General features: G+C 38.3%; 1 protein-coding gene across 9 annotated transcripts in view; it reads right to left on the bottom strand.

Moving 5' to 3' along the window:
- The window catches only part of utrn (utrophin), a 194,496-nt gene that overhangs the window by 99,164 nt on the left and 71,086 nt on the right, over nucleotides 1-24,246 (bottom strand). For 8 of the 9 annotated variants that reach the window (XM_026199164.1, XM_026199166.1, XM_026199167.1 and 5 more), the window contains 12 exons: nucleotides 21,879-22,029; nucleotides 20,614-20,789; nucleotides 20,411-20,546; nucleotides 18,735-18,884; nucleotides 18,299-18,469; nucleotides 17,977-18,078; nucleotides 16,473-16,587; nucleotides 16,189-16,391; nucleotides 15,978-16,095; nucleotides 14,346-14,551; nucleotides 9,939-10,093; nucleotides 8,686-8,875 (listed from right to left, as the gene is read on the bottom strand). In XM_026199164.1, the coding sequence (XP_026054949.1) occupies nucleotides 8,686-8,875; nucleotides 9,939-10,093; nucleotides 14,346-14,551; nucleotides 15,978-16,095; nucleotides 16,189-16,391; nucleotides 16,473-16,587; nucleotides 17,977-18,078; nucleotides 18,299-18,469; nucleotides 18,735-18,884; nucleotides 20,411-20,546; nucleotides 20,614-20,789; nucleotides 21,879-22,029 (1,873 nt within the window). Of the gene's footprint in view, nucleotides 1-6,391; nucleotides 7,287-8,685; nucleotides 8,876-9,938; nucleotides 10,094-14,345; nucleotides 14,552-15,977; nucleotides 16,096-16,188; nucleotides 16,392-16,472; nucleotides 16,588-17,976; nucleotides 18,079-18,298; nucleotides 18,470-18,734; nucleotides 18,885-20,410; nucleotides 20,547-20,613; nucleotides 20,790-21,878; nucleotides 22,030-24,246 lie in introns of those variants that run through there. The other variant, XM_026199171.1, reaches the window with a different exon arrangement.

A 24,246-nucleotide genomic window follows, 5' to 3' on the forward strand; every position in this document is an offset into this window, starting at 1 on the left:
TTAGCTCCAGCCTGCCCCAAAACACTTGTCTGGAAGTTTCTAACAATCCTGAAGACCCTGATTAGTTTGTCCATGTATGTTTGGAGCTAAACTCTGCAGGATAATGGCCCTTCAGAAGCAGAACTTGAAGTAACTACAGGTAGAGTTAGCAGAGTATCTGGATAGGACAGGAAACTCTATCTATACATTCTCCAAACCGCTCATTCATAGTCATGGGGATGCTGGACCCTATCCCAGCAGCTTGAGGCGAGGACAGGGAATCACTATGGAAATACACGAATACATTAAAAACCCACTGAAATAAAGAAGAATTATGGTTATATAATTAAAACATTATGTATACAATTACGGGTCAGAGGTGTCAGAAGTAGTAGATTTAGACCACACATATACTCTGCTGTCTCTCTCTTTCACATACAGTGACAGAGTCACAGAGTTAATTTGGTTTTTAATAAAGCTTTTAATCTCAGAGATTTATGAGGCTTTATGGTCCAAACCAACGACAGCTTATTATATTAGTGTGTGTAGAACATCAACACCAACATGCTCATTGTGGCCGAAGGTTTGGAAACGCCTTGTGCAGTAAGGGCTTTTGTTTTTACACATTCTTCTTTGTTCATTGTTCTTTTTGTTAATGAATTATTAAGCAGGTCCAGTCTTTAGTGACTTTAGTCCTGCTTCTGTGCCCAGGAGAATATGGCTTCTATATTTATCCACCGGCATTTCACCGTCTGTGCAATAATGAATCTTTGGGGATTTTTTATCCATTTTATTTTCAGACTGTTAAGACATTGCTACAGCAGGACCTGAAATGCACTGGCTAGAGGAAATAAAGAGACAGAGAGAAATGGATACAGAATTGAACCACATTTCACTGACTTGCTGGTGCAGCAAGCAATACACTAAACGGAGAAACTCGGCCATTTGTGATTGTTCTGCTCTTAAACTGGCAGCAGTCCATAATTGTGAATGCATGAAGAGCTCTTTGTCTTTCAATGAGTAAAAGCAAACGGTCTACACACAGGCATCTGTAGAAGGAAGATACACAAATGTGTGGAACTGATGCTGAATTAATCACAGAACAGAAAAGATGAGGAGGGGAGAGTAGACAAGAGGGAAAGGAAAGGAAAGGAAAGGAAAGGAAAGGAAAGGAAAGGAAAGGAAAGGAAAGGAAAGGAAAGGAAAGGAAAGGAAAGGAAAGGAAAGGAAAGACGACTACAAAAAAGAGAAGACAAATGTAAAAAGCAAATATGAGACATGACCCATGAGCAGACCTTCAGGATGATAAAGGAGGTGCTGTCTAGAAGGACAGAGCTTTAAAACAAATGAATGTGATGAGGAAAGCTATCATTCCTTTATGTCATGCCTTGACTACTACCAGAAAGAGAGGGATTGCACAGAAAGAAAGAGATGAATGGAAATCTTTGTTCATGAGAGTCGGACATATGTATATGAAGATATGTGTGACAGGCTCTTATTGACCAGGAGCAGACAGAATTACACTCAAAGCTGAACAGATTGAGAAATTAAACAACAAGTGATTTCCATCAACATGTGTCCACCAGACCATATAGAAGCGAGACTTTGGGAAGAAGAGGACATGGAAGATGAGGGGCAAAACAAGAGGGGAAGATGTGAAGACAGGGAGAAAGGAGGAGAAAGTAGACAACAGGGGAGACGAGGGTTTGAGGGGAGAACAGAGGAGAAACAAAGACAGTTGACTGGAAAAGAGAGACGAGATGTTAGCTGAGGAAGAGCACAGGAGAGACAAGAGATAAAGATGAGTACAAGCCTAAAGGAGGAAGGAATAGAGTGAAAATCACATTAGAGGGACATTAGAGGACATGAGAGGTGGGCCGAGAAGAGACGAGACATGGAGAAAGAAAAGGAGACATAGAAGAAGAGGACACGAGAAGAGACGAGACATGGAGAAAGAAAAGGAGACATAGAAGAGGACACGAGAAGAGACGAGACATGGAGAAAGAAAAGGAGTTAAAGAAGTAAAGGACACAAGAAGAGACGAGACAGGAAGAAAGAAAAGGAGACATAGAAGAAGAGGACACGAGAAGAGACGAGACATGGAGAAAGAAAAGGAGAAATAGAAGAAGAGGACTGGATATGAGAGGAGGGAAAGGAGTCTTTACAACCAACCAATACCCAGACAACTTTGGCCAAGGACATACAATATATCACCCAATGTCGGAAGAGATTTATGAACACGCCCACACATCTCTTTCCTGAAATGTGGCAAATTTTGATGATCTGACTCATAAATGCAGATTAATCGTGATCTCACTCTGGCACACGGTCCAATCTACAATCACACACACACAAATATAAGCGCTTCCACTCAGGCTCTCAGTAATGGACATCAGTGCAAATGTGCTTTAAGTGAGGGGAGGAGCAGCCGTGACTCACAATGTGTGTGCGCACTGGAGAGAAGGAGAGATGAGTTAGTGTGAAAGAGGCTGGTGTGTGTTTGTGTGTAACATGACAGACTGCTAATGCACCATTCTCTTAAAACCTCTGAATTCGCACATACATTTGCACTAAGTCTCTGAACTCTGAGCCCAGTCCAGGGTTATCATGCGTCTGGAAAACAGAGGTGGTCAGAACTGTACCTGCTTGTTTGCAAGAGACATGCATATCATCTCAGGATGGGACAATATATTTAAAAACTCAGAGTGAGCTTCTTTTTGTGTGTGTACAATTGCACAAAATTTACCATTTACCTTCACCATTTACATCAGTTGATCTACCTTAGAAAACTAGTCCCAAATTGGACAATTGCACACTGACAAACTGAGTCAAGTACTTTAACGAAAGACTCATATTTCCTGCCTAATATTCCCAATGGTTCCCAACCATATTAGAATGGTTCCCAACACTGCACACTTCTGCATGTTTGGAAGAGGCTTTTCTTGTAAAAACATATGCATATGCTTACACAATTGTCATCGCACCTATCACCAGGCAACCTCATAACTTCTGCAGATTAGTCGAGATGAATAAATAGTCTTAGTTATGTATGCTCTTTATGTGTGTGGATAAAAAAATTGTAATAATAATTAACAATGGAGATCCATCAATCAATTTATCCCAGGGGTGTCTGATCCTGCACCAGGGGGAGCAATGTCCTGCAGAGTTTAGCCCCAACCTGATCTACACACCTGACTAGTAAGTCCTTGACTAACTGGTTCAAGTGTGTTTAATTAGGGTTGGAGCTAAACTCTGCAGGACAGTGGCCCTCCAGGAGCAGGTTTGGACACCCCTGGTTTATCAACTTAAAAAGTAATCCAACTTCTTTGCATTACATTCACCTAAATAAGCAGTCCCACCCTAAGATAATGATTTGCTTTTCATTACGGCAGTTCATAGAAAATACTAGAATACTAGGGGTGTAACAGTACAAGTATAGACATTTTTAAAGGTGTTTTTCAGTTTGACACGCATGTGTAAGGAACAAATACAGTGTGGTTTTCACCATCGCATGTGCAGAACTTCAGCATGCATTACTTAATCTGAATGTACATGGATGGGAGAATATTGTTTACTGATAAACTGTGAAATTACATAACGAGTGAACTGCTGCGGGAAAAGTACATGAGCCAAGTTGTTCTAAACATGACACGTAATCTGTATTAAGTGCTTTAAACTAACTTAAGCTTACGGTTTAAAATGTTCAGAAAAATCATTTTTGTGCACTTTTACACCAATACCATTTACATTGGTTCATTTATTGAAGAGTTGTCCTACCATAACATGACACCTTACAAAATGGTACCAAATTAGACATTTTTAATTGAAAAACTGCTTCAAGAACTTAAACAAAAGCTATTAGCCTGTTAAGCCAGTAGTTTCCAACCATGTTGCCTCACACATATGGAGGAGGTACAGGAGAGCAAGTCTTTGGAGTCTGGAATGATCTCCAAAAGATGGATGCCTCCCAGGAGAGAGTAATGGAGCGCAGAAAGACTGATGCCATCCCAAGGGTGCAGAGCCAGCAGTGCCGCCCTGGGACGTTTAAACGATCACCACACCGCCTCCATCTGGCCTAGGGCTGCTTAATCGAGTGAGGAGTACCTTATGTTCCTCAGGGTAGAGTTGGTGCTCGTAGAGTGTGTGCGTTTCGTCTGATGGATTTCACATATGGGACTCATGAACTGATGAGTAATTTTTTTTAATTTAGAGTTAATTACTGATAATTAAGTTAATTGAAAAATCATACACAATGCAAAACAAAACAACATTGTGCAACGCTGGAAAAAACAGCATGGGCAACACATCTGCAGCGTTATAAAAGCCAGTGAAAACATCAAATACAGTGAAGCGTTTAGCCACGGACAAAAACGCTCAGCAATCTTTACTTTACAACATATTTAAGAAAACAACACCCATGTTCTGCATGAACTAAGATCCAAGCTGAAAACCACAGACAACGAGACACATGCTGACTGACGGTCACAAAGCTTATGGTCACACTGATACAGATTTGCATTTACATAGCAAGAAACCCGCAGAGCCGTCCTGGATACAAGATTTTTATAACCTCTTACTGTTTCTACTGGGAGTCAGAGCATGATTGTACTTTTTTTAATAAACTCTTTATTGATCAGACTAAGATTTGTGTCCATGTTATTGAAAAACAGGAGCCACTGAGAAATCTTGACTGAAACAAAACCAATCATAAAGGACCTAAAGATTTCCACCTTTTCTTATATCCCCTTGATCGAGACACTCAAACTCAGGTTAATTCAGTGAGATTGTTTTTATGTTATAAATGCTGCAAACTGACTGCTTTTCTGCATATAATGAAACACTCTCTTGAAACGTGATTTTTTTTAAAGGGTTACATCATGAAAACAATTAGTTTGTTCCTATTTGATTTGTTGATACATCCATGTTAGGTTGGATGTAGTATGTGACATATTCCACCATTCACAAACCAAAACTCGGTTCCATGTACACCCAGACCATTTACTGAAATGTGCAACCTGTCCAACCAGACAGACACACTGTGATGATTTTAGTAATAAGCCATTTAGCTCTCCCCAGTTGAAAGTGAAAATCATGCAGAAAATAAGAACGTGTTTGATGGAGCAGGATTTTTAAGCAGATCCACAGAAACGGATGTCTACCAAACCAGAAAAAGTCCTATGACTTGTTGCGGCAATGGATGGTTAGGACAAACCTCTTATTATCATGTAAAAAATATTATTTATCATTCTGTCATATCTAATAAGCAGCAAAAGTGGCTAATCTTCATGCGAAAGCATCTTAAATCTTCCCTGAATTTGTATTAATATATAACTGCACACATTTACATTAACACATAATCAGCATTTAGCAGCTAGACCTGCTCCGATTGAATGATGGAATGTCCACACACATTGATTAACCAATCACAAAAGTGCTCATGTACATATGAAAAAAAAAAAACAGTAACAAAAACAGCTTGTTTAATGGTTTATACTTAAAAGATCAGAAAAGGGGTGAAAATGATAAATGACAGAACTGCATTAATTCATAACATAATAAACCGTGAAAGAATTCCAAAATTCCAAAAACAAGTGCTACATATGACCCACTTCAGAGGCGCGGACCCCGTAATCTTACAATAACAGAGACCAGGTCTCACTTTCACACACAACAGTACCACGTGCTGCTGTCTCTTTAAAACACACACACACACAAAGAGGAACTCGCTATTGTTTAAAAAAGCTCTTCATCTCTCAGCAACGCCTTGTGTGTAAATCCTGTGAGGATTTCAGCTAAACACTGAATATCAGAACAGCTGTTGCTTTCTCTAATCTCTATCACACACACACACACACACAGACACACTCAAAGGTTGATTGCTGACAGCTCACGCTGACAGCAGCTAAACAGATCATCACTCATACACAACATTACTAACAGGAATCCTTTAACATCTCTTATACTTCACATCAAATAGATTTCTTTTAAATGTTCCTTCCTCTCTAACGTGGTTAGGACAGGTTTTCTGGTCATCTCACGACAAACCGCTGGAAACTACATCAATGTTCACATCCAACACTATTCGGAGATATCACATCTAAATTCATCAAGGAAAATTAAATCAATGTCATTCAAATGTTCATACTGGTCATGTATGAGGTTTGTACGAGTTATCAATATTGCCATTTGGTATAAAGAACAGAACGTACATATTTTTAAAGCACTATAACAGATTATTGAAATTGGGGGGGGGGTTATAAAAATAAAGTAAGAAGCCTTAGAAAGAAAGCCCAAGAAACTGCTTAACTAGAACTTCAACAGGACTCATAATTAACCCAACTAAATCCAACTACCGTAAACTAGCAGAGATGGGATGAGAGCGCTTCAGCGAGTGTGTGCACAAGACACTGACCTTGCACAGTTTCTGGTAACGCGGTGAGGATATCGCCATTCTCTGGAGCCGGTGTAAGAAGACCACCACTTTCTGCAGAGACGTCCGAACTACAGCCATCATCTTAACTCTGCCAGCACACGACTGCCAGCGTCTGAGAGCATGCATCCTCACCGACACACACACACTCACACACACTCACGCACGCTCACATATCCCCCACCACCAGCCGAGCGAAATGTGACGAGCCCTGACAAACATGTCCCACACACACGCGCGCACGCACGCTCAAGCGCGTCAGGACTGAGACGGCAACGAGTGCTCGCTTCTCTCCAGCAATAAACGACAGTCACAGAGAGAGAATTAACACCGAACCACAAAAAAGACAATGAACGAGGGAGAGAGAGATGCTGTGAGAAAATGGGGAGGGAAGGGTTGATACAAACCCCGGAGAGCGTTCAAGAGACGGAGAGTCTCTTTCAGCACCAAAAGAATGAGAACGAGAGAGTGTATAGATTCATAAAGGCAATGAATGAGGGTGACACACTTTACTGAAAGAGAGCACATCTCCTGAGAGAGAGAGAATTAGAGCAGTGAGACCCATCAGAGAAATGAGGGAGACACCAGGAGAACAGTAATGATTTGAAATGGAAACCAGTGTGAAAGTGCTTTTATCTCCTCATTCTGTACTTCTGATGACCCTTGACCACAAACCTTCACAAAGCTAACATGAAATCAATACTGACCCACTTACGTCCTTAAAGGAATCGTTCACCCAAAAATCAAGATTCTGACCACATTTCATTCCAGACCTGTATGACTGACTGAACACAAAATGCGAAATTTTTAAGAATGTGCTGCTCACACTTTTCCATGCGATAACAAGTTTAATTTCATGTTCAAGCTTCCAAAAGGACACAAAAGCACCATAATATTATAATTATAGTACAGAGATTAACCCCCCTAGATATAGAATATCTATAATAGTCTTCAAAATATCTTCTTTTTGCACTCCACAGGTATAGGACAAAAATAGGATGAGTAAATAAAGACAGAATTTACATCTTGTGGGGGGTGAACTATCCATAAATAAGTAAAGTGGGTCAATTCTAATTCTTCATTTTAGATCTATTTTTAGCCCCGTTCTTCCAACCCCCTGCCTCCATTATACAACAACACCTACCATCCATCCTTTACCATCCAATCAGCTCCAGATCAATCAAATCCTGCCGTTTCATGTGTTCAGAAACACAACACAAGAGGTTAGACTCACTACAGTCTCTGGGTAATCAAACACTCAGGGTTTGCATCTCAGATCTGTGTCCGTCTCTCTCTCTCTATCTGTCTGTCTCGTCACAAGGACCACTACCAAGTCGGTGTGATCTGAGTGGGATTCAGTTGTACAGTGACAAAGATGGATGGGCAACAAACAACGGTAAACAACAAAATGCCAATCATGAGCTCCTGTACACTTTTAGGGCACTAGATTTGTTTTTCTTTGCCCATTATGTGTATCAAATGCACCTTATAAGCGACCCACTTGTAGAGCTCATGGAATAATGATAATAAACAAACAAATTAATAAACAAAAATATGCAAAAGTGTGAAGAGTTTTGAGCCTGTAAAGCCCCAAACCTTCAAATGAATGAGTTGAGGACTCTGCACTCAGATGTTGAAGTGACAATCGTCAGTGCACTTCACTAACGGCCTTCACCAAAGAACTCCGTTGCTCACTTTGGTTTCAAACGACCTTACACATGTCCTCGCGGCGCCCTTCACGGCTGCAGAAATGCCATGTGTTGCCATGCAACATGACAATAAAAGATTATTCAATGGATTGGTGCGCCTTGAGAGTCGGGACAGTCTGTTTGAGTGTGTTTAGTGCATTTGTAGTGTGTAGGCTGCTGAACCACAGCAGACCGTGAGAGCGTACAGTCGGTATCAGAGCAGACAGCAGATATAGAAATCAAACTGTGATGTATGAATCTAACAGGAGGAGAGAGAAGAAAAGAAAGACTTGCTCTTTCTCAGTGATCTGTACCTTGATTACACAAACGCCGTGGTCTGGCTGACGAGGGAACTAAAGAGGACTGACGGAGAGATAACTGAATAAAGTTCACACGAATCTTCCAGATTCTTCTGCAGTTCACACACTGAGCGTCGCACACATTTCAGTAGCAGAAGTCAAAACTGGCAACTGGAAAATCTCGAATCCGACTGGTTGGTTTTACACGACTTCTGGGATGCCAGAAATAAGCTGCACCGTTGGCTCTCGTCCCAAACGGATGTGAAGGTATATAAGTACATGTTCTTACCCCGAGCTGCCCCTTCAGCTCTTTGATGTGGGCGGAGTCCTGCGAGAGCTCCTCCCTCTGGGCGGCGTCAGATAACACGTTGACCGTAGTCTCCGCCTCATGGAGCCACTTGAGGAAGGACTCGAGCTCTCGGAGACACGTCTGGAGAGACTTCAGCTCTGAATCCAGCGCAGCCTGACGGTCCGAAGCCCTGGAGACCACAGACCAGGACAACACTACAATCAACCACGCTGAAAAACACTGCTCGAAACCACTGGAGTTAACACACAGACTAGATTATCATGGAAGCATGTATTAATAGTTCTTTACATGGTATTTATAAAAGCACAATCAAGGTAGTATCTAATAGAGCAGCTATTACAGTAGTATTTATGAAAGTATAATTATAGTAGCATTTAATTTCACAAACATTGTGTATTACCAATATATAACCAAAATAGTATTTAATACAGCAATACTACTGCAGTAGTATTTGTTAGCATTTATTGAAATTATATTAATAAAAGCATAAAAGCATCTGAATAGTATTTAATATCAGAACACTTGAGTATTCAGCATTTATTAGCATTTACAAAATATTTGTGAAAACAATTTATTCCCAAATTATTCTTACAGCAGTATTTTGTGAGAGCATAATAATTCAACATTGTTAATGTAGTATTTATTATAGCAATTTTATGATGACTGTATTATAAACATTTATTTACTTTATTCATGAAAGTATAATTACGATATAATTACCAAATTATTTTTACCGTAGTAGTTTGTGAGAATAATTAGGGTGAAGTATTATTTACATTTTATGGCAGTATTTATTATGACAATATCATATATCATAATGCATAATGATGATTCAATGCATTACTAAACTAGAATGGTAGTATTTCATGACAGCATAATTCTGGTAATATACATTCAATATGATTATGGTAGTATTTATATCTGAAATATTCTTAAGAGCACAGTTATGGCTGTAGTATTTATTACCACGATATGATCATGATGACATTTCTGCAAAATTCATAAAAGCAAGAATAACTGTAATATTTATGATGGTAGCATATATTACTGCAATATTTAGGAAACATAATAACAACAGTTTTTATTACATGCCACAGTAATAACATTTATGGAGGGAGATGTAAAGATGATCTTCATGTGGAGAAGTGTGTGTAATATCTGTACATGCTGAACATTAGTGTGATTGAGTGTGTTTATGACATATAGACACTCATAAATACACATGCACACACCTGTTGTTGACGCTGTTCCACGCCGTGTTGACTCTGTCCATGACCTCTTTGACCTTGCGCGTGTCATCAGAGGCGTATTCCTGCAGAAGCTGATTGGACAGTTCATTAAAGGACGTCACGCTCTCCTGTCCTCGACTGAGCTCCTGCAGGAACGCCTGACAACAAAAAGAAATGAATACATGAAGCTACCACCTAAACCGATGACAAAGAGAGTGCAGTCGCTACAGAAGTCAGATGATGTTTGCTTCACGCGCAGAGAGTAACTTTACCTTCAGAAAAACAGTGTCAACAACCTTAAAATCTGTATTTCTAACCTAAGGCAGACACTGAAATATCTACTCATGTTTAAAACATTTAAATAATATATGAATACCAAACAATAAGGCAGTGAAATTATGACTCTAGCATCCCCTACAGGTACGTCTCAGTAGTGTGTGTGTGTGGGTGTGTGTGTGTGTGTGTGTGTGTGAATTAATTCAAAAGCCACAGTTACACCTGTGCATATTAGGTGCACGACTCCCTAGAGATGTTCTTAAGAAGAGTCTGCACAAGCAATATCAAATCTCATTCATTCATGATTTAATGCAATGTTTAATCTGACAATCATTTCTTCAGTTCAGTGAATATCTTACATATATTGTTATGTGGATTATATAAAGGAATACAAACTCTTTTAAAATAGAAGCTAAATACATAAATATTTAATTAACATTAGTGCTGTAATAATCTTTCTGATTTTTATGTGTACTATTTAACAGTGAAATATTATTACAGTAGTATTTGTTAGTATTTATTGCAATATTTTTTATGAAAGTATCATTATATGATATATCATCAAAATAATATATTCATTTGCATTTATTTCCAAAATATTTGTCAAATTAAAATAATTTAGAACACTAGAGCAAAATCATCACATTCATATTTATTGGCATTCATTAAAATATGAATGAAAGCATAATTCAAATAGTACTTACTCACAAAATTTGAGTATTTGTTAGAATTTGTTTCCAAAATATTTGTAGAAGTATAATTAAAATAGAGTTGATTAGCATTTATTGAAGTAATATATTAGGAAAAGCATAATTATAGTAGTATTTAATACTACAATATTCTAATTTGAATAGTTGTTAGCATTCATTGTCACAATATTTATAAAAACAATTATATGGTAGCATATTAATTGTTTAATGATAATTATTATAGTAGTATTTATTGACATGACATTGTTGAAGCATAATTACACTACCAAACTGTAGAGTATTAGAAATAATCTGAAGAACAGTCTACAAGACTAATATTAAATGATTTATTGTATTGGTTCATTTGACTATCATTTCTTCAATTAATTTAGAAATTGATGAGAAGCCCTCTTTTATTAACTAAATTTGATGTTCAAACTGCTAATTTTACATCAACATGGATATTTCAGTCATTTCATTTGCACTCTGTTAAAGTGAATGTTCTCACTGTAAATACTTGCATGTCTTTCAATCTTGCACATTTACAGATAAGAATATGTCAGGAAATGGGATAAACATCAATATGTCTAAGCACGATGCATCCTCCTGCCCCCATCAAACTCAATGCTTAGAAGCTTATGAAGAACTCACATGATTTGGACAAGCTGGGTTTACGCCATAGCGCACATATCTAACTCAACGATAATGAAATGTGTTTTTTAATCATTGATTTTCAGGATTTTTCAGCTCTAGTGATCTACAACCTGCAGAAAGCAAATCAATTTCTTCAAAAGTTGTTGCTCTCCATTGAGTTCAAATGAACGTGAAGTAACCCTAATAATGTTTGCATCTGTAATCTGCTGAGCTTGATCAGCCGCCCAAAGAATCTGCCTGAATACTGACGGGAATTTTAAAACTAAAACATGAATACATTTTAAAAATAAATGAAGCAAATGCCGAACTCATATGATTCACTTGCTTGGTACTTAGAAGCAATCATCTGTATTTGAACACTGGAACTTAATAATATCTGTAGCGAGCTATTGACAACCAAAGGAAATGGAAAGCTTCTTGAGCCACAAAAAGATTTCATGCTCTGTCTCTAATTATAATCCAGAAAGATGACTCTTTTGTCAAGTGAGTTTAATAGGAGCAGATCTATTTTTTTTTCTTAACAAGCCCACAAAGCTATAAACACATCAAACCCCATATAAAACCACATGCACTGAATTTCCTGTGCTCAGAACTCATTCTTGAATTAATGAACTTCAGCTATATTGTGGGGAGAAACGGAGCATGATGAGAAAATAAATTAAAGTGACATCAAACGAATAGGGATGATAACGCCTACAAATAAGAGGAGCTTGCTGCATTGACAACGAAATATGGCGTTGTTATGGATTATGGACTCATATTTCAGACAGAAGCAATGGTTTGATGTTAAAAACATCTTAATGATGGATAATGTTTCTTACAAACATGCAGCTTTTGGCTTCACAAGACATTAACTGATGGATTGGAGTGGTGTGGATTAGAGCCCGCCCAATATATCGTTTTGCCGATATTATCGGCCGATATGAGCCTGTTGCCGATATATTGATATGGGCAAATATACCACTGGTATTAACTTTTATTATTAATAAAATTCAACTTTACTGTTTAGTGCACTGATGTCAGACTCATACTGTATATACTGTATTCTATATATAGTACCGGTAAAAAGTAAAAAAAACCTTTGACTGGTACTGTACTAGACGTTAAACGGATCGTTATTGACCCGTGATCCGAATGCACCAAGCCCCGCGGTTCGGCATGCACGTGATCAGCGGATTAATTGCAATATTTAACCCTAATAAAGTATCATTTTATCACTGTAGAGTATCAAGTTTTTAATTTGTTCATTTTTATACACGCAAGTGAATTTTAAACAATTCCAGAGGGAAAAGGGAACTCGATTCGTTACTCATGCGAACTAAGACTGAACTGAATCCTCTGAACAGACATATACACATAAAACTATGACACAATACCCATCTGGACATTCATTCAGGTAAACGCAGTCAGTTACGTCTCAAGTAAATGAAAACAGCTGAGAAAGAAATGGGATGAGATTTGTATAATTATATTAGATCCGTGCATCAGGTCTTAAAGGGACAGCAGCCTATAAATACTGCTGCTGTCATTAATGATCATCAAACAACAAAACAGCTGTGATTAAAAATCTATATTTGATTTATAGAGTATACACTATGCAGTGTTATTTTCCTTAAATAGTACATTTCTGTATTTGAATACAATAAATTTTATTTTATTTGTGACACTGTTTTGTATTTATTTATGCTTTTAATTTGTGTATTTGTTGTTATTTTTACTGGCTGTTCACTTGTCTCTTCTTTTTTTTTTTTTCTTACTGATCTGAAAAAATGATCTGATCCATGGGTCAAAAAACTGTAATGTGATCCAAACCATGAGATTTGTGATCCGTTGAACAAGTATAATATACACAAAAAATATAATATGCACAAAAAATATCGGCCGATATATCTATATCTGCCTTTTTTTACTCCCAAATATCATTATTGGCCCAATAAACCCATATCGGTTGGGCTCTAGTGTGGATTATTTGTGGATTATTGTGATGTTTTTATCAGCTGTTTGGACTCTCATTCTGACGGCACCCATTCACTGCAGAGGATCCATCAGTGAGCAAGTGATGTAATGCTACAAGTCTCCAAATCTGATGAAGAAACAAACTCATCTGCATCTTGAATGACCTCATGATGAGCAACGTTTTCAGCAAATTTTCATTTTTGGTGAACTACTCCTTTAAAATGTAATCCATTTGACAGTTCTTTAATTAGGTTGGATGATTATTAAAAAAGAATCACATCTGAAGTGTTTGTTTAATAAAAAAATTGAAGCTTTTTCATTGAAAAAAATCATAGGGGGCTTAATTGGAACATGTACCTTACAAGGCCACTCTGGACTTTTAATTAAATAAGGCAATTTAATTCTGTCACTCCCTGACAAAACAAACCATGAGTGTTTGTTCTTCACTTTAATAGCCACTTTAGTGAAAGACTGTGCAAATATCTGTAAGGAAACATGTAGTGCTAAGATTCAGATGATGTTAATACGGTCACTTCCAAAAGTAATTAAATGACAAAAAGTGCAAAAATTTAATTCTTCTCTTCGCTCGACTACAAATCACACCGTATCAGATTCCAGTGTCATCAAATAAATCGAAAACATTATTTATTTGTTGGAAAGTGCATTTGTCTGCAACTCCCAACGAGGTTAAGACAAAGATTTCAGGAGCTGAGACCAAGTCTTGAGACTTATGAAAATGATGTTTTACTGGAAGAGCAGCAAATCTTTTCACATGATTCTTACTCAGTGAAAGGTCACACTCAGAGGTCACACAGGTCAAAGGTCAACATCTCACCTTGTTGTCACTGATCTGTTTGGTGAGCGGCTCCCGGTTCAGCTGCAGCAGGTTGTTTAGACGCATCTCATTTTGACCAATCAGAACCTTCAGATTGTTCCTCTGCTCCTCCCATTGGTCGCTGTGGCCAATCATGCACTCCAGCTGCAGAAGCCGCGCCTCCACGCCGTGCTGTGTGCCGTCCCATTGGCTGCGGACCTTCTCCACTGACACACAGCAGAAAGAGAGGAATGAGTCTCACTATCTCACACAACAGATGCCTTCCACATGCTTCTCCATTAATACACGTCCTCAGTTTATTCATCAGAACCACCGCTCGTGTTCACTTTTGTTCTTTTGTTTATTTTTATAAAACAATAGCCAATTTCTCAAAGCCTTCGGTACTTAAAAACAACCACTTTAAAAACTCTAACAATTAATATATTTAATGCATTAAAGAATGGATATAACATCTAAAGGGACAAAAAGTTGCAGATTAGTTTAGACTAGGATGATGATCAAAAATGATTAAGATTCACAAGAAAGATTTAGAAGATTAATACTTAAGATTAGGGCGGAACAAATTGCTCATTGATTTATGTGGATATTACGTCTCAGGACACCTAACATGCACCTTTCAAAGCGATGCATGAGGATAATGTGATGATAACTGCATTCTAACTGATGCTTGGGTGGCAATTACTCTGGTGATTTTGAAACATGTCCAAAAGAAGACATTTGACCCGGAAGTGCAGACAGGCTATTTAAAAATGAATGATGAGATATTTTAAAATATTTATTAAAAAAATGTGTGTGGTGATGGAAATGACAATGAATTAACGTGAATGTAGAGAAGCAGTAGAGATATTCATTAGAAAAATTCTTTAAACTCATCAATTCCTGTTTTCAGTGTAATGCTGAGTTTGATGTATAAAACTGATTTGTCTCACAGATTAACGGTTACAGTACATACTGCAAATAAAAGACACAACTGATGGCAAGGCAAAAAGATAAGTAATAAATGATGCATCAAAATTTCAACATTGTGAGATAATTATGAGGCTAAATAATTGTGTTTGAGTTTGACACTGAAATGTTTTCATTGGTCTCTTAAATGGACACTCATCTTTTGTAAAGAGTAACTGTAAAGAGCACCTGAAACTGAATCATTTAAACAGAGAGGAGGAATGTGGAAAATTCAGAGCACTTTGAAACTGTGTGTGTGTGTTTGTGTGATGTGATTCAAGGCCAAATTTAATTACGTTTTTCACAGATTTCTTTCCAAACAGACACAATCATTTCCTTGTTACATTTGGTCACATATATATACATTTTGTGTCAATATTGCACACCCCTAAAATAACCTAGCATCATCTTATAAAAAAAGTTTTTTTTAAGATTTGGATTTTTAGTTTTTTTTTTCTTGTAAATTGTATTGTGGTTAATATTAATGTAATTGTGAGCAAACTAGGGTTAAACAAAAGGTAATTCGGCCCGCACAAGGGGACATTTTCTCTGGTCCGGCCCTCAGTTTGACTCCCCTGCCCTAAGTCAAAGCCACATTTACACTGAATATAAGACTAAGAAGAATACTGAAAGCAGGATTCAGACTGAAGACAATTCAGCTGAAGATGATGATGAAGATCTGCTCACGTTTCTCAGAGATGGAGGTGCGCACGTCGAGGTTGGAGGTTTTGTTCTTGATGTTTTGCGCCAGAGTGATGATGTTTTCCAGCTGTGGATGTCTCTGCTCCAGATCTCCTTTAGTCACCTACAATCACAACACAACACCTAGCTGCTCAGGCAGGGGTCTGAATCATAACTCTGTGCCAAACCTCCTCAAACAGGGTCTCCGGTGTCTGACCTGCAGCCGGCCGATGGTGGTGTGGATCTCCTCTTTGTCTCCCACCGTGACGATGTTGGATTTGAGCATCTGGTGGATGAGGAGCAGCCAGTCTGCCAGCTCTGTGGCCGTCTGGTGGAGGTCCCCGGGGCCCACCTGCTCTGGACCGGGACGCCGCTCCTCGCTCATCAGACTGACCATGTGCACCGCAGACGGCACGCTCGCTGAGACACACACACACACACACGGTAAACACTCGGGAGAGCAGCGTGAGAGTCCGCTTCACCTGTCTGTACCGCGCTCACCTGTGAACGGCTGCTGACACACTTGTTGAGTCCATGGAGAAAGAGGCTCCTGTGGCGTCTCCTTCAGTCTGGCGTCCAGAGCTTTCCAATCTGCAGCCAGCTGTTCGATTTTACTCTACAAACACACAAACACACCATCTCTCTATTCATCAACAAGAACTGTGTAACAGTGTGTACACTTCCAGTAGATGGGAAAGGACAGGCTTTTCAGTGAAAGTCAAGACACTCCGTCACATGATCACAGTTTATTCGCTATAGTTTAGAAAATGGTAATAAAACATGACAAGAAGTCAGAGTTAAACGGTGTCAGAGCTAATTGATCTAGATAATGCCATCCATCCGTCTCACAAATGAATCGAGTTGAATAGCTGTCAGCTGTTAAATTTAAGGACATGATTAGATAATGCCAGTGTAGGTCAACTGATCACCAACTGATGCTTAATTTTGCTCAGTCAGTGGTGTAGAAAGATAGCATTAGCAATTAAAGATAAAGTGTCTGAATATTTTTTGGTCCCAGATTTTACTGGTAGTCTACTGTATGAAGAATGTTTGGCTGTAATACGTCACAGTGTCCTGCACCCACTGGTATAAAAATATTAAAAATGCTATCAGGTGTCTGATTAATCTTTGGCTTGACTATAGTGTAATGGTCGGTTCACACCAAGATACATATTTGGAGCAAATAACTCAATCTGAACACTAATGCAAACATTTTTTGTTTTTCTGGACCACTCTAATCTCTTTTCCTTCGCACTGTGAAGAAAGCTGGCAAACCAGCATGATTTGCATTTTTTGATCACATGCTTCAAACCGCTGCTTTAAAAAAAAAAAAAAACTAGGATGTGGTGACACTCATGAAGAGAGTATTTTGCTAAGTGACAGAGAATAACAGAAGTGAATCTCTACGCCTGCATTTGGTGTGGTTTGATGAACACCATCACCGATGTCTGAAAAGAATGACTCCTACAGTAAATAATGTCAATTCTGTTTGACTTCACAATCTTTATCATGCACTGTATGAACACACAAACTGCCTACGAAAAGCTTTTGTGTCGGTGTAAGCCAGCTTAACTACTGTTTAACTAAAATGATCAAGAAACACTCGTAGTTAAACAACACATGTCAACTGACAAAATAAATACAATGAAATACAGTTTACTGCAGCTAGTTTCCAAAGCGACATGTAGCAAAATACATAAAATTAAATAAAATAAAACTAATTAATATAATAAAATTACTAAATTAATAATAAAAACCAAAATATATAAAAACTACACAGACTAACTATATGGAAAAACTCATAAAAACAACTAATCTACTAAATCAAAAACTGAAGTGAGAATGTAAAAGAGGAAGTCTCTTGATATCTATCACACGAGTGTGAAGCTCAGTTCATTTAAGGTCAAATTCATGACTTTTCGTTACTGTTTTGGCACTGTTAATGATAAAAAGGAAATGAACTGAAGCACGGCACATGTTCTACTTCTCCCTGGATGACACAAACCTTCTCCTGTGCTAAAAGCAGCTGTTTCCTCTGGAGCTCGATGGAGCAGGACAACAGCTCCTCCAGCTCCCGCTTCTGCTCGCGCATGGACATTTCCAGAAGCTACACAAACACACATCAGTATCAGTCAGAGATCCTGAATGCACTGGGATCAACTAGACCAACACATAACAGACTAGACACTTCACAGACAGAGCTGGGTAGAAACTGATGGCAGACTCATAACTAGAGGGTGTATTATTCACACAGTAAGCCATTGATCGTTTACTGATCCCCCAATCTTTTAAATGATTTCCAAATGTTTGTGGTGTGGGGGTCTGACCTGTCTCTCAGTGGGTGTGACGTGGCTCAGAGACTGGCTGCTGATGTAAACCCAGTCTCCCAGTCGCTCCATGCGCTCCTGAAACTGGCCGTACCTCTCGTCCTGCAGCGGTGTGTGTGTCTGCAGACGACCCTCCACCTCACGCAGCTTATCCAGCAGCTCGCGACTCACCTTCACACACACACACACACGTCATTCACATCCAGCAGTAGTGACAGAGCGCAGGATGAGCCTTTTACTCGTCTTGTTAGCTAACAAGTGGCTTATTCTAAATATAAAAATCCTGTCTTTCTGTCGGCTGATGGTGCGTCCAGGTCGGCCTACAAACCTGTCCTCACTGCAGCGTCTCCTTTGACAGTCATGAAGACGTGAGAACGTGAGGGTGACATTAAAATAACAGGTAGAAAGAGAGTGTGTTGTGCTCGTGTGCTCGTACTTTACTCCAGCTGATGTTGATCTGCCTGATTTGATTCATATGAGCGTCTCTGTCCTGACGACTCAGGCTGGAGTTTGACAAGATCTGAGAGCCGGTTTTATTTAGCCAGGAAAGAGTCTCATTCTGCCCATCCATCTCCTCCGTCAAGGCCTGAGAGAGAGAGAGAGAGAGAGAGATAGAGAGAGAGAGAGAGAGAGACAGAGAGAGATAGATAGAGAGAGAGAGAGAGAGAGAGAGGGGGGGGTTAAAGGGTTAAAGCAGAGGTTCTGAGGCACTATCTGCAGTTTTAAATGAATTTATAATTAAAATAACTTTTTTGAGCTTTTAAATCAGAGGATATTTTGGTGTTAATAGTTTCATTTACAGTATATATACACACTAACATTCTTTCTTTTTTTAGGAGCTTTTATTCGGGGCCCACTCCATTTTTCAGAAGTGACAGTAGATACTTTTAATTGACATTTTTATTTCAAATAAATGCTGTTCTTTTGAACTTCAAAGACATGGAGAATCTTAAGATGTGATAAGATGTAAGTAAGAATGTTTCTGGAGTATTAAATCAGCATTTTTGATTTCTGAAGGATCACGTGACACTGAAAAATGGAGACTAAGAGACCAAACAGTGGGAGAAATGTGTGCTTGAGTTTCTGACTAACTACTCGAACAACAACAGCAATAATAATAACCTAAACTAAAACTGAAGTTAAATAGTTCAATAGTGGACAGTTTCTCTGGCTTGTTTTAAGTTTTAACAGTACATCTTAAATTAAAAGTCCATTTAAATAATTCTGAAAATGATTCATTAAGACCTCAACTAACTAACTACAGAACATAAAGCTCCTAAAATAGAAATGAAAAATAAAAACGTGTCCATGACACAAAAACTGCTGAAACTAAAACTAAACTGAAATTAAAAAGTAACACTGTCAAATGTAACAAATAAAAATTATAGAAAACATATTGTAAAAGCAAAAATAATATTAATAATAAATGAACAATAATAAGTAATGAATATATATATATTAGGGCTGTCAAATGATTAAAATTTTTAATCAAATTAATCAGAATTTTCAGTGGATTAATCAGGATTAATCTCTATTTGCAATTACACCTGAATTCTAACCATTTTTTTTTTCTGAAATGCGTACCAAAGGATAAATAACAGGACACAGATACATAATTTTCATGTATTGATTCATCAATATGTGGTTCTTTTTTTTCTGAATTTCAAAAGTTTAACATTTACTTAGATCAAATTTACCTGAGCACTATATCAAACCATGCCATTTAACTACAGATAGTGTAAGAGTTTTAGGTGAACCGGTGGTTAAATATAGCCACATATCTATGAAATTATGCATAGAGAAACTCGAAAGAATGAACTCAGAAACACATTTTTTTTTTTTTGGGGGGGGGGGGGGGGGTTTATTAGCACTAATTAACAGCCAATATTTTAATAATAGGCTTATTATAATAAGTTACTAGTGAGAACAGCTCACTAAACTACAGTGTAAGCTCTTCTTTTCTTGAATACCATCAATGCAGTTAGTTGATGATGCAAGTGTGTGTGCGTGTGTGTGTGAGTGTGTGTGTGTGTGTGTGTGTGTGCGTGCGTGCGTGCGTGCGTGTGTGTGTGTGCGTGTGTGTGTGTGTGTGTGTGTGCGTGTGTGTCGAACCTTCAGCTCTCTGAGGCTGTCGTCGGAGGCTGAGACCGGCAGCATGTCCACTGCGACCTCTGTGTGCTGCAGCCACTGAGCCAGAGCAGCGGTCCTCTGAAGAACATCCATCACGGCCGGATCCTCACCCATCAGCCTGCACAAACAGCGTTTAGCACACACACACACACTGCTCTGTGAGTCTGTGCTGCGGTGCATCTCACCTGTGCTGGCGCTCACACACTTCGCTCTCGATGTGTGTCCAGCGGCGGCTCAGAGCGTCCAGCTTCTCCTGCAGCAGAGCGGCGTCAGGCGACGACACCTGACCGATGATGTGCTCTCCAGACGGGATCAGAACCGCCAGCACAGAGCGATGAGAGGCCAGACCCTCCTCCAGGTCCTACACACACACACACACATAGGGTTAATGGACACATGACCCGTCACGAACAGGAAGCTGCCACTTATCTTCGAATGCAAATGAGGGCAAGAAATGCATCTGACCCTAATTTGTATGAGGACAATTTCACATTCAACTCGCCCTCTTTCAGCACTTCACACACACACACTTTCTCTGCCAGACTGTGAGAGACACTTAAGCACACACGAGTCTAGTGACGAATGTCCTGGTGTTAATTGAAGGAGATGACTGTGACTCTTCAACACACTCATGTCACATCAGTCGAGCTAACACTGGCAGTTTATTTTGCTCATATAATGGAAATCATCTTTCATTTATACAATTAATTGTGAGTTGAAAGTGACTTTATCATATAATTATCAATAAGCATCTCACAGAATGATCACTGATCTCTATTAACATTCATGATTAATGATTACTCTCCTCTTTAATTATGTTTGGTGATTTTTTTTTCTGTTCTGATTATGAAATTTGGTTGACATTTACATTGACATTAATGCATGTTGAAGACTGAAATGTATTCCAGCTCTGAACTCAAGATTGTGTGCCTGTAAGCGCTAAAATTATTTGCAAGGAAGCAAATGTACATAAAAAGCATAACTGAATTGAAATAAATTACCCTTGCTAATGTAAATGACGTATGTATTTAAATCTGTCACGAAATGTCTGTCATGATTTGCATATCCACTGACAAATTTGACCATAATGGAAATGTTCCCATGAGAGGCTTATCAAGGATTTGTAAAAACTCACTGAAGAAATTCATATTTAACATGTTTGTAACTTGCACTCACTATTGTTCAAATTTTTGAGGTAATGTTTCTTATGCTCACTATTCATCTGATCAAAAAATACAATTAAAAAAAACAGTAGTATTGTGAAATATTATTATAAATTAAAACAGGTATATTCTATGTGAATACAAGTTAAACTTTAATTTATTCCTGTGATGTGCAGCTGTATTATTATGCAGTAATAATGCATAATTATAGCAGATCAATAACCACGATGTGATTATGAAGCAGATCATAACAGACTGGATCTGTGACCCTTGACCCTGCGTCTGACCTGTTGGTGTGCACGAGCGCGGTCCAGGTCCAGTTCTCCGTCTGGTCCGATCCCGTCAGCCAGGACCTGTTCAGTGTCACTCAGCCACTGCGAGAGATCGTTCATATCACAGTGAAACTGCCTCCACTCCTCCACAGCTCCATCGAAACACCTGCACACACACATCAGAGCAGGAAACACACTCATCTAAGCGATGATTTCCTCACATTACATGCATTTCCTCAATTAAACACAACAGCAGTGTGTGCTTCAAATCGTTTATCTCATCCTCAAGCACAAGAGATGCATTGATACCACTCACCAGTCAATCTATCAGACAGACAGCGCCCTCAAGCACTCAGCATCATACACTCATTTCTCTGAGAAGACCAACACAAACAGCTGCTCCAGCTGACCATACATTCATCAAAAGATCTGACACATCACTGTGCAATAAAGCACGAGTAAGTTCAAACTGCAGCTGAGTGCATGTTCATTTAACCATGAGCATGTGCCAGTGTCGATAGTGTTAACTAAAACTGGCTTCATTACTTGAAATAAAATAAAGGACAAATATTAGTGAAAAAATGGTTGAAGTGCTAATATTCTTCAAACAAAAACACAAATTAAATACAAATATATACTTTTATTGATAAATATAGAAAACAAAGCACAAAGTAAATTTTAAGTAAAATTTAAATGAAAACTGAAAATATAAAAATGAAAAACTAATTTAAAATATGAATAAATACTATAATAAGCCGAGTAACTTAAGAATTAAGTAAAAACTGGTCTGCTCAAGCTACTCAACCAGTAAGAGCCTGCTGTTTCATATTAAGCCAGCTAAACTAAACCTTCTTCACTTTTCACTGGTGATCATTATGGTTAAACTGGTACCCCAGCATAATTCAGCCAGGATCATTTTTTGGAAATGCATATTGGTCTTTTGGGCAGGGAACTGGTTCCTCCTGACGTCAGCGGGTGTCTATTAAAGAGGCTGAGTAACTGGGTCACATTTCTGTTGAACAGTGTGGAAAGCTGGCAGATTTGCCTTCCACTTCCTGTATGACTGACTTCTGACAGAGATGAAATCCTGCTCACCTCAGAGAAGAACCTCCCTCTTAAATGATTCACTTTGAGCTCTGAAGCCAATCTCAAGAAAACAGGTCTAGGTCATATTTCAACACAAAAATCTTAGGAAAAATGATGAGTTTAATTTTGCATGAAGAAAAAGAAGCCTGTTTTAGCATTATTCACCACAATCCAGAAATTAAGTTACTGTATTAGATTAAATCATGTTAATGTAGACTTTTTTGCATTTCTAATTTTTCTAAAAAAAAAAATATAGATTTTTTTGTGTATTATTCATATATTTAGTGCTGTCAAATGATTAATCGCATCCAAAATAAAATATTTTATTTACATAATATATGTGTGTGTACTGTGTATATTTCTATGTATATATAAATACACACACAGTCACACACGCATGAATATACTTAAGAAAATATGTTATGTTTACAGTATATATTAAATATAAAATAAGAATATAAATGTATCTACATGTGTGTATATATATACACTGAACAAAATTATAAACAAAACTTTTCCCCCCATTTTTCATGAACTGAATTCAAAAATCTAAGATTTCTGTCAAATATTGTTCACAAATGTGTCTAAATCTGTGTTAGTAAGCACTTCTCCTTCGCTGAGATCATCCATCCACCTCACAGGTGTGGCATATCAATTAAGACAGCATAATCATTGCACATTGCACAATAAAAGGCCTCTCTAAAATCTGCAGTTTAACTGTATTGGGGGTCCGGGGGGGTCCATTCATCCATGAGCATCACCTCATGTTGCAGCATGATAATGCATGGCCCCAAGTTGATAAATTATAATTCTGATGTAATCGTCCTTAAACTACAAAGGCCATTTTTTTACTAATTAGCATTGATGGTATTATTCATCATTTTAATTTAGCCTGAAAATGTCTATTAGTGTGTGATGCTTCTTTAAATCTGAAGCACTCTGCGGCAGAATAAATGAAGGTTTGAGTAGCAAGATAATGGCATGGGTTTCTCTCTCCTCATGCATTTATAATATGCAGGGACTTGACACATTTCTCTATGGACCAATCATCAGCACATATTTCTCAACTCCATAGGTCCGTCCTGAGAGGGCATACCCTCCCTCCCTCCAACTAAATTCAGATTAGGCGTCGACTGTTATGGGTTTTTAAAGGATTACATTTGCTGCCCCCAATCCTTAATGCACAAGCACATCCTTCCCTGGACTCCTCCATTAGCATGTTAGGAATGGCCAAAATAACACTAAGAAATCTACCTCCCATAAGGAGGAAATGAGGAAATATATGCTTCAATGCTAA

Source organism: Carassius auratus, chromosome 23, assembly GCF_003368295.1.
Source record: "Carassius auratus strain Wakin chromosome 23, ASM336829v1, whole genome shotgun sequence".
NCBI classification, from domain to species: domain Eukaryota; kingdom Metazoa; phylum Chordata; class Actinopteri; order Cypriniformes; family Cyprinidae; genus Carassius; species Carassius auratus.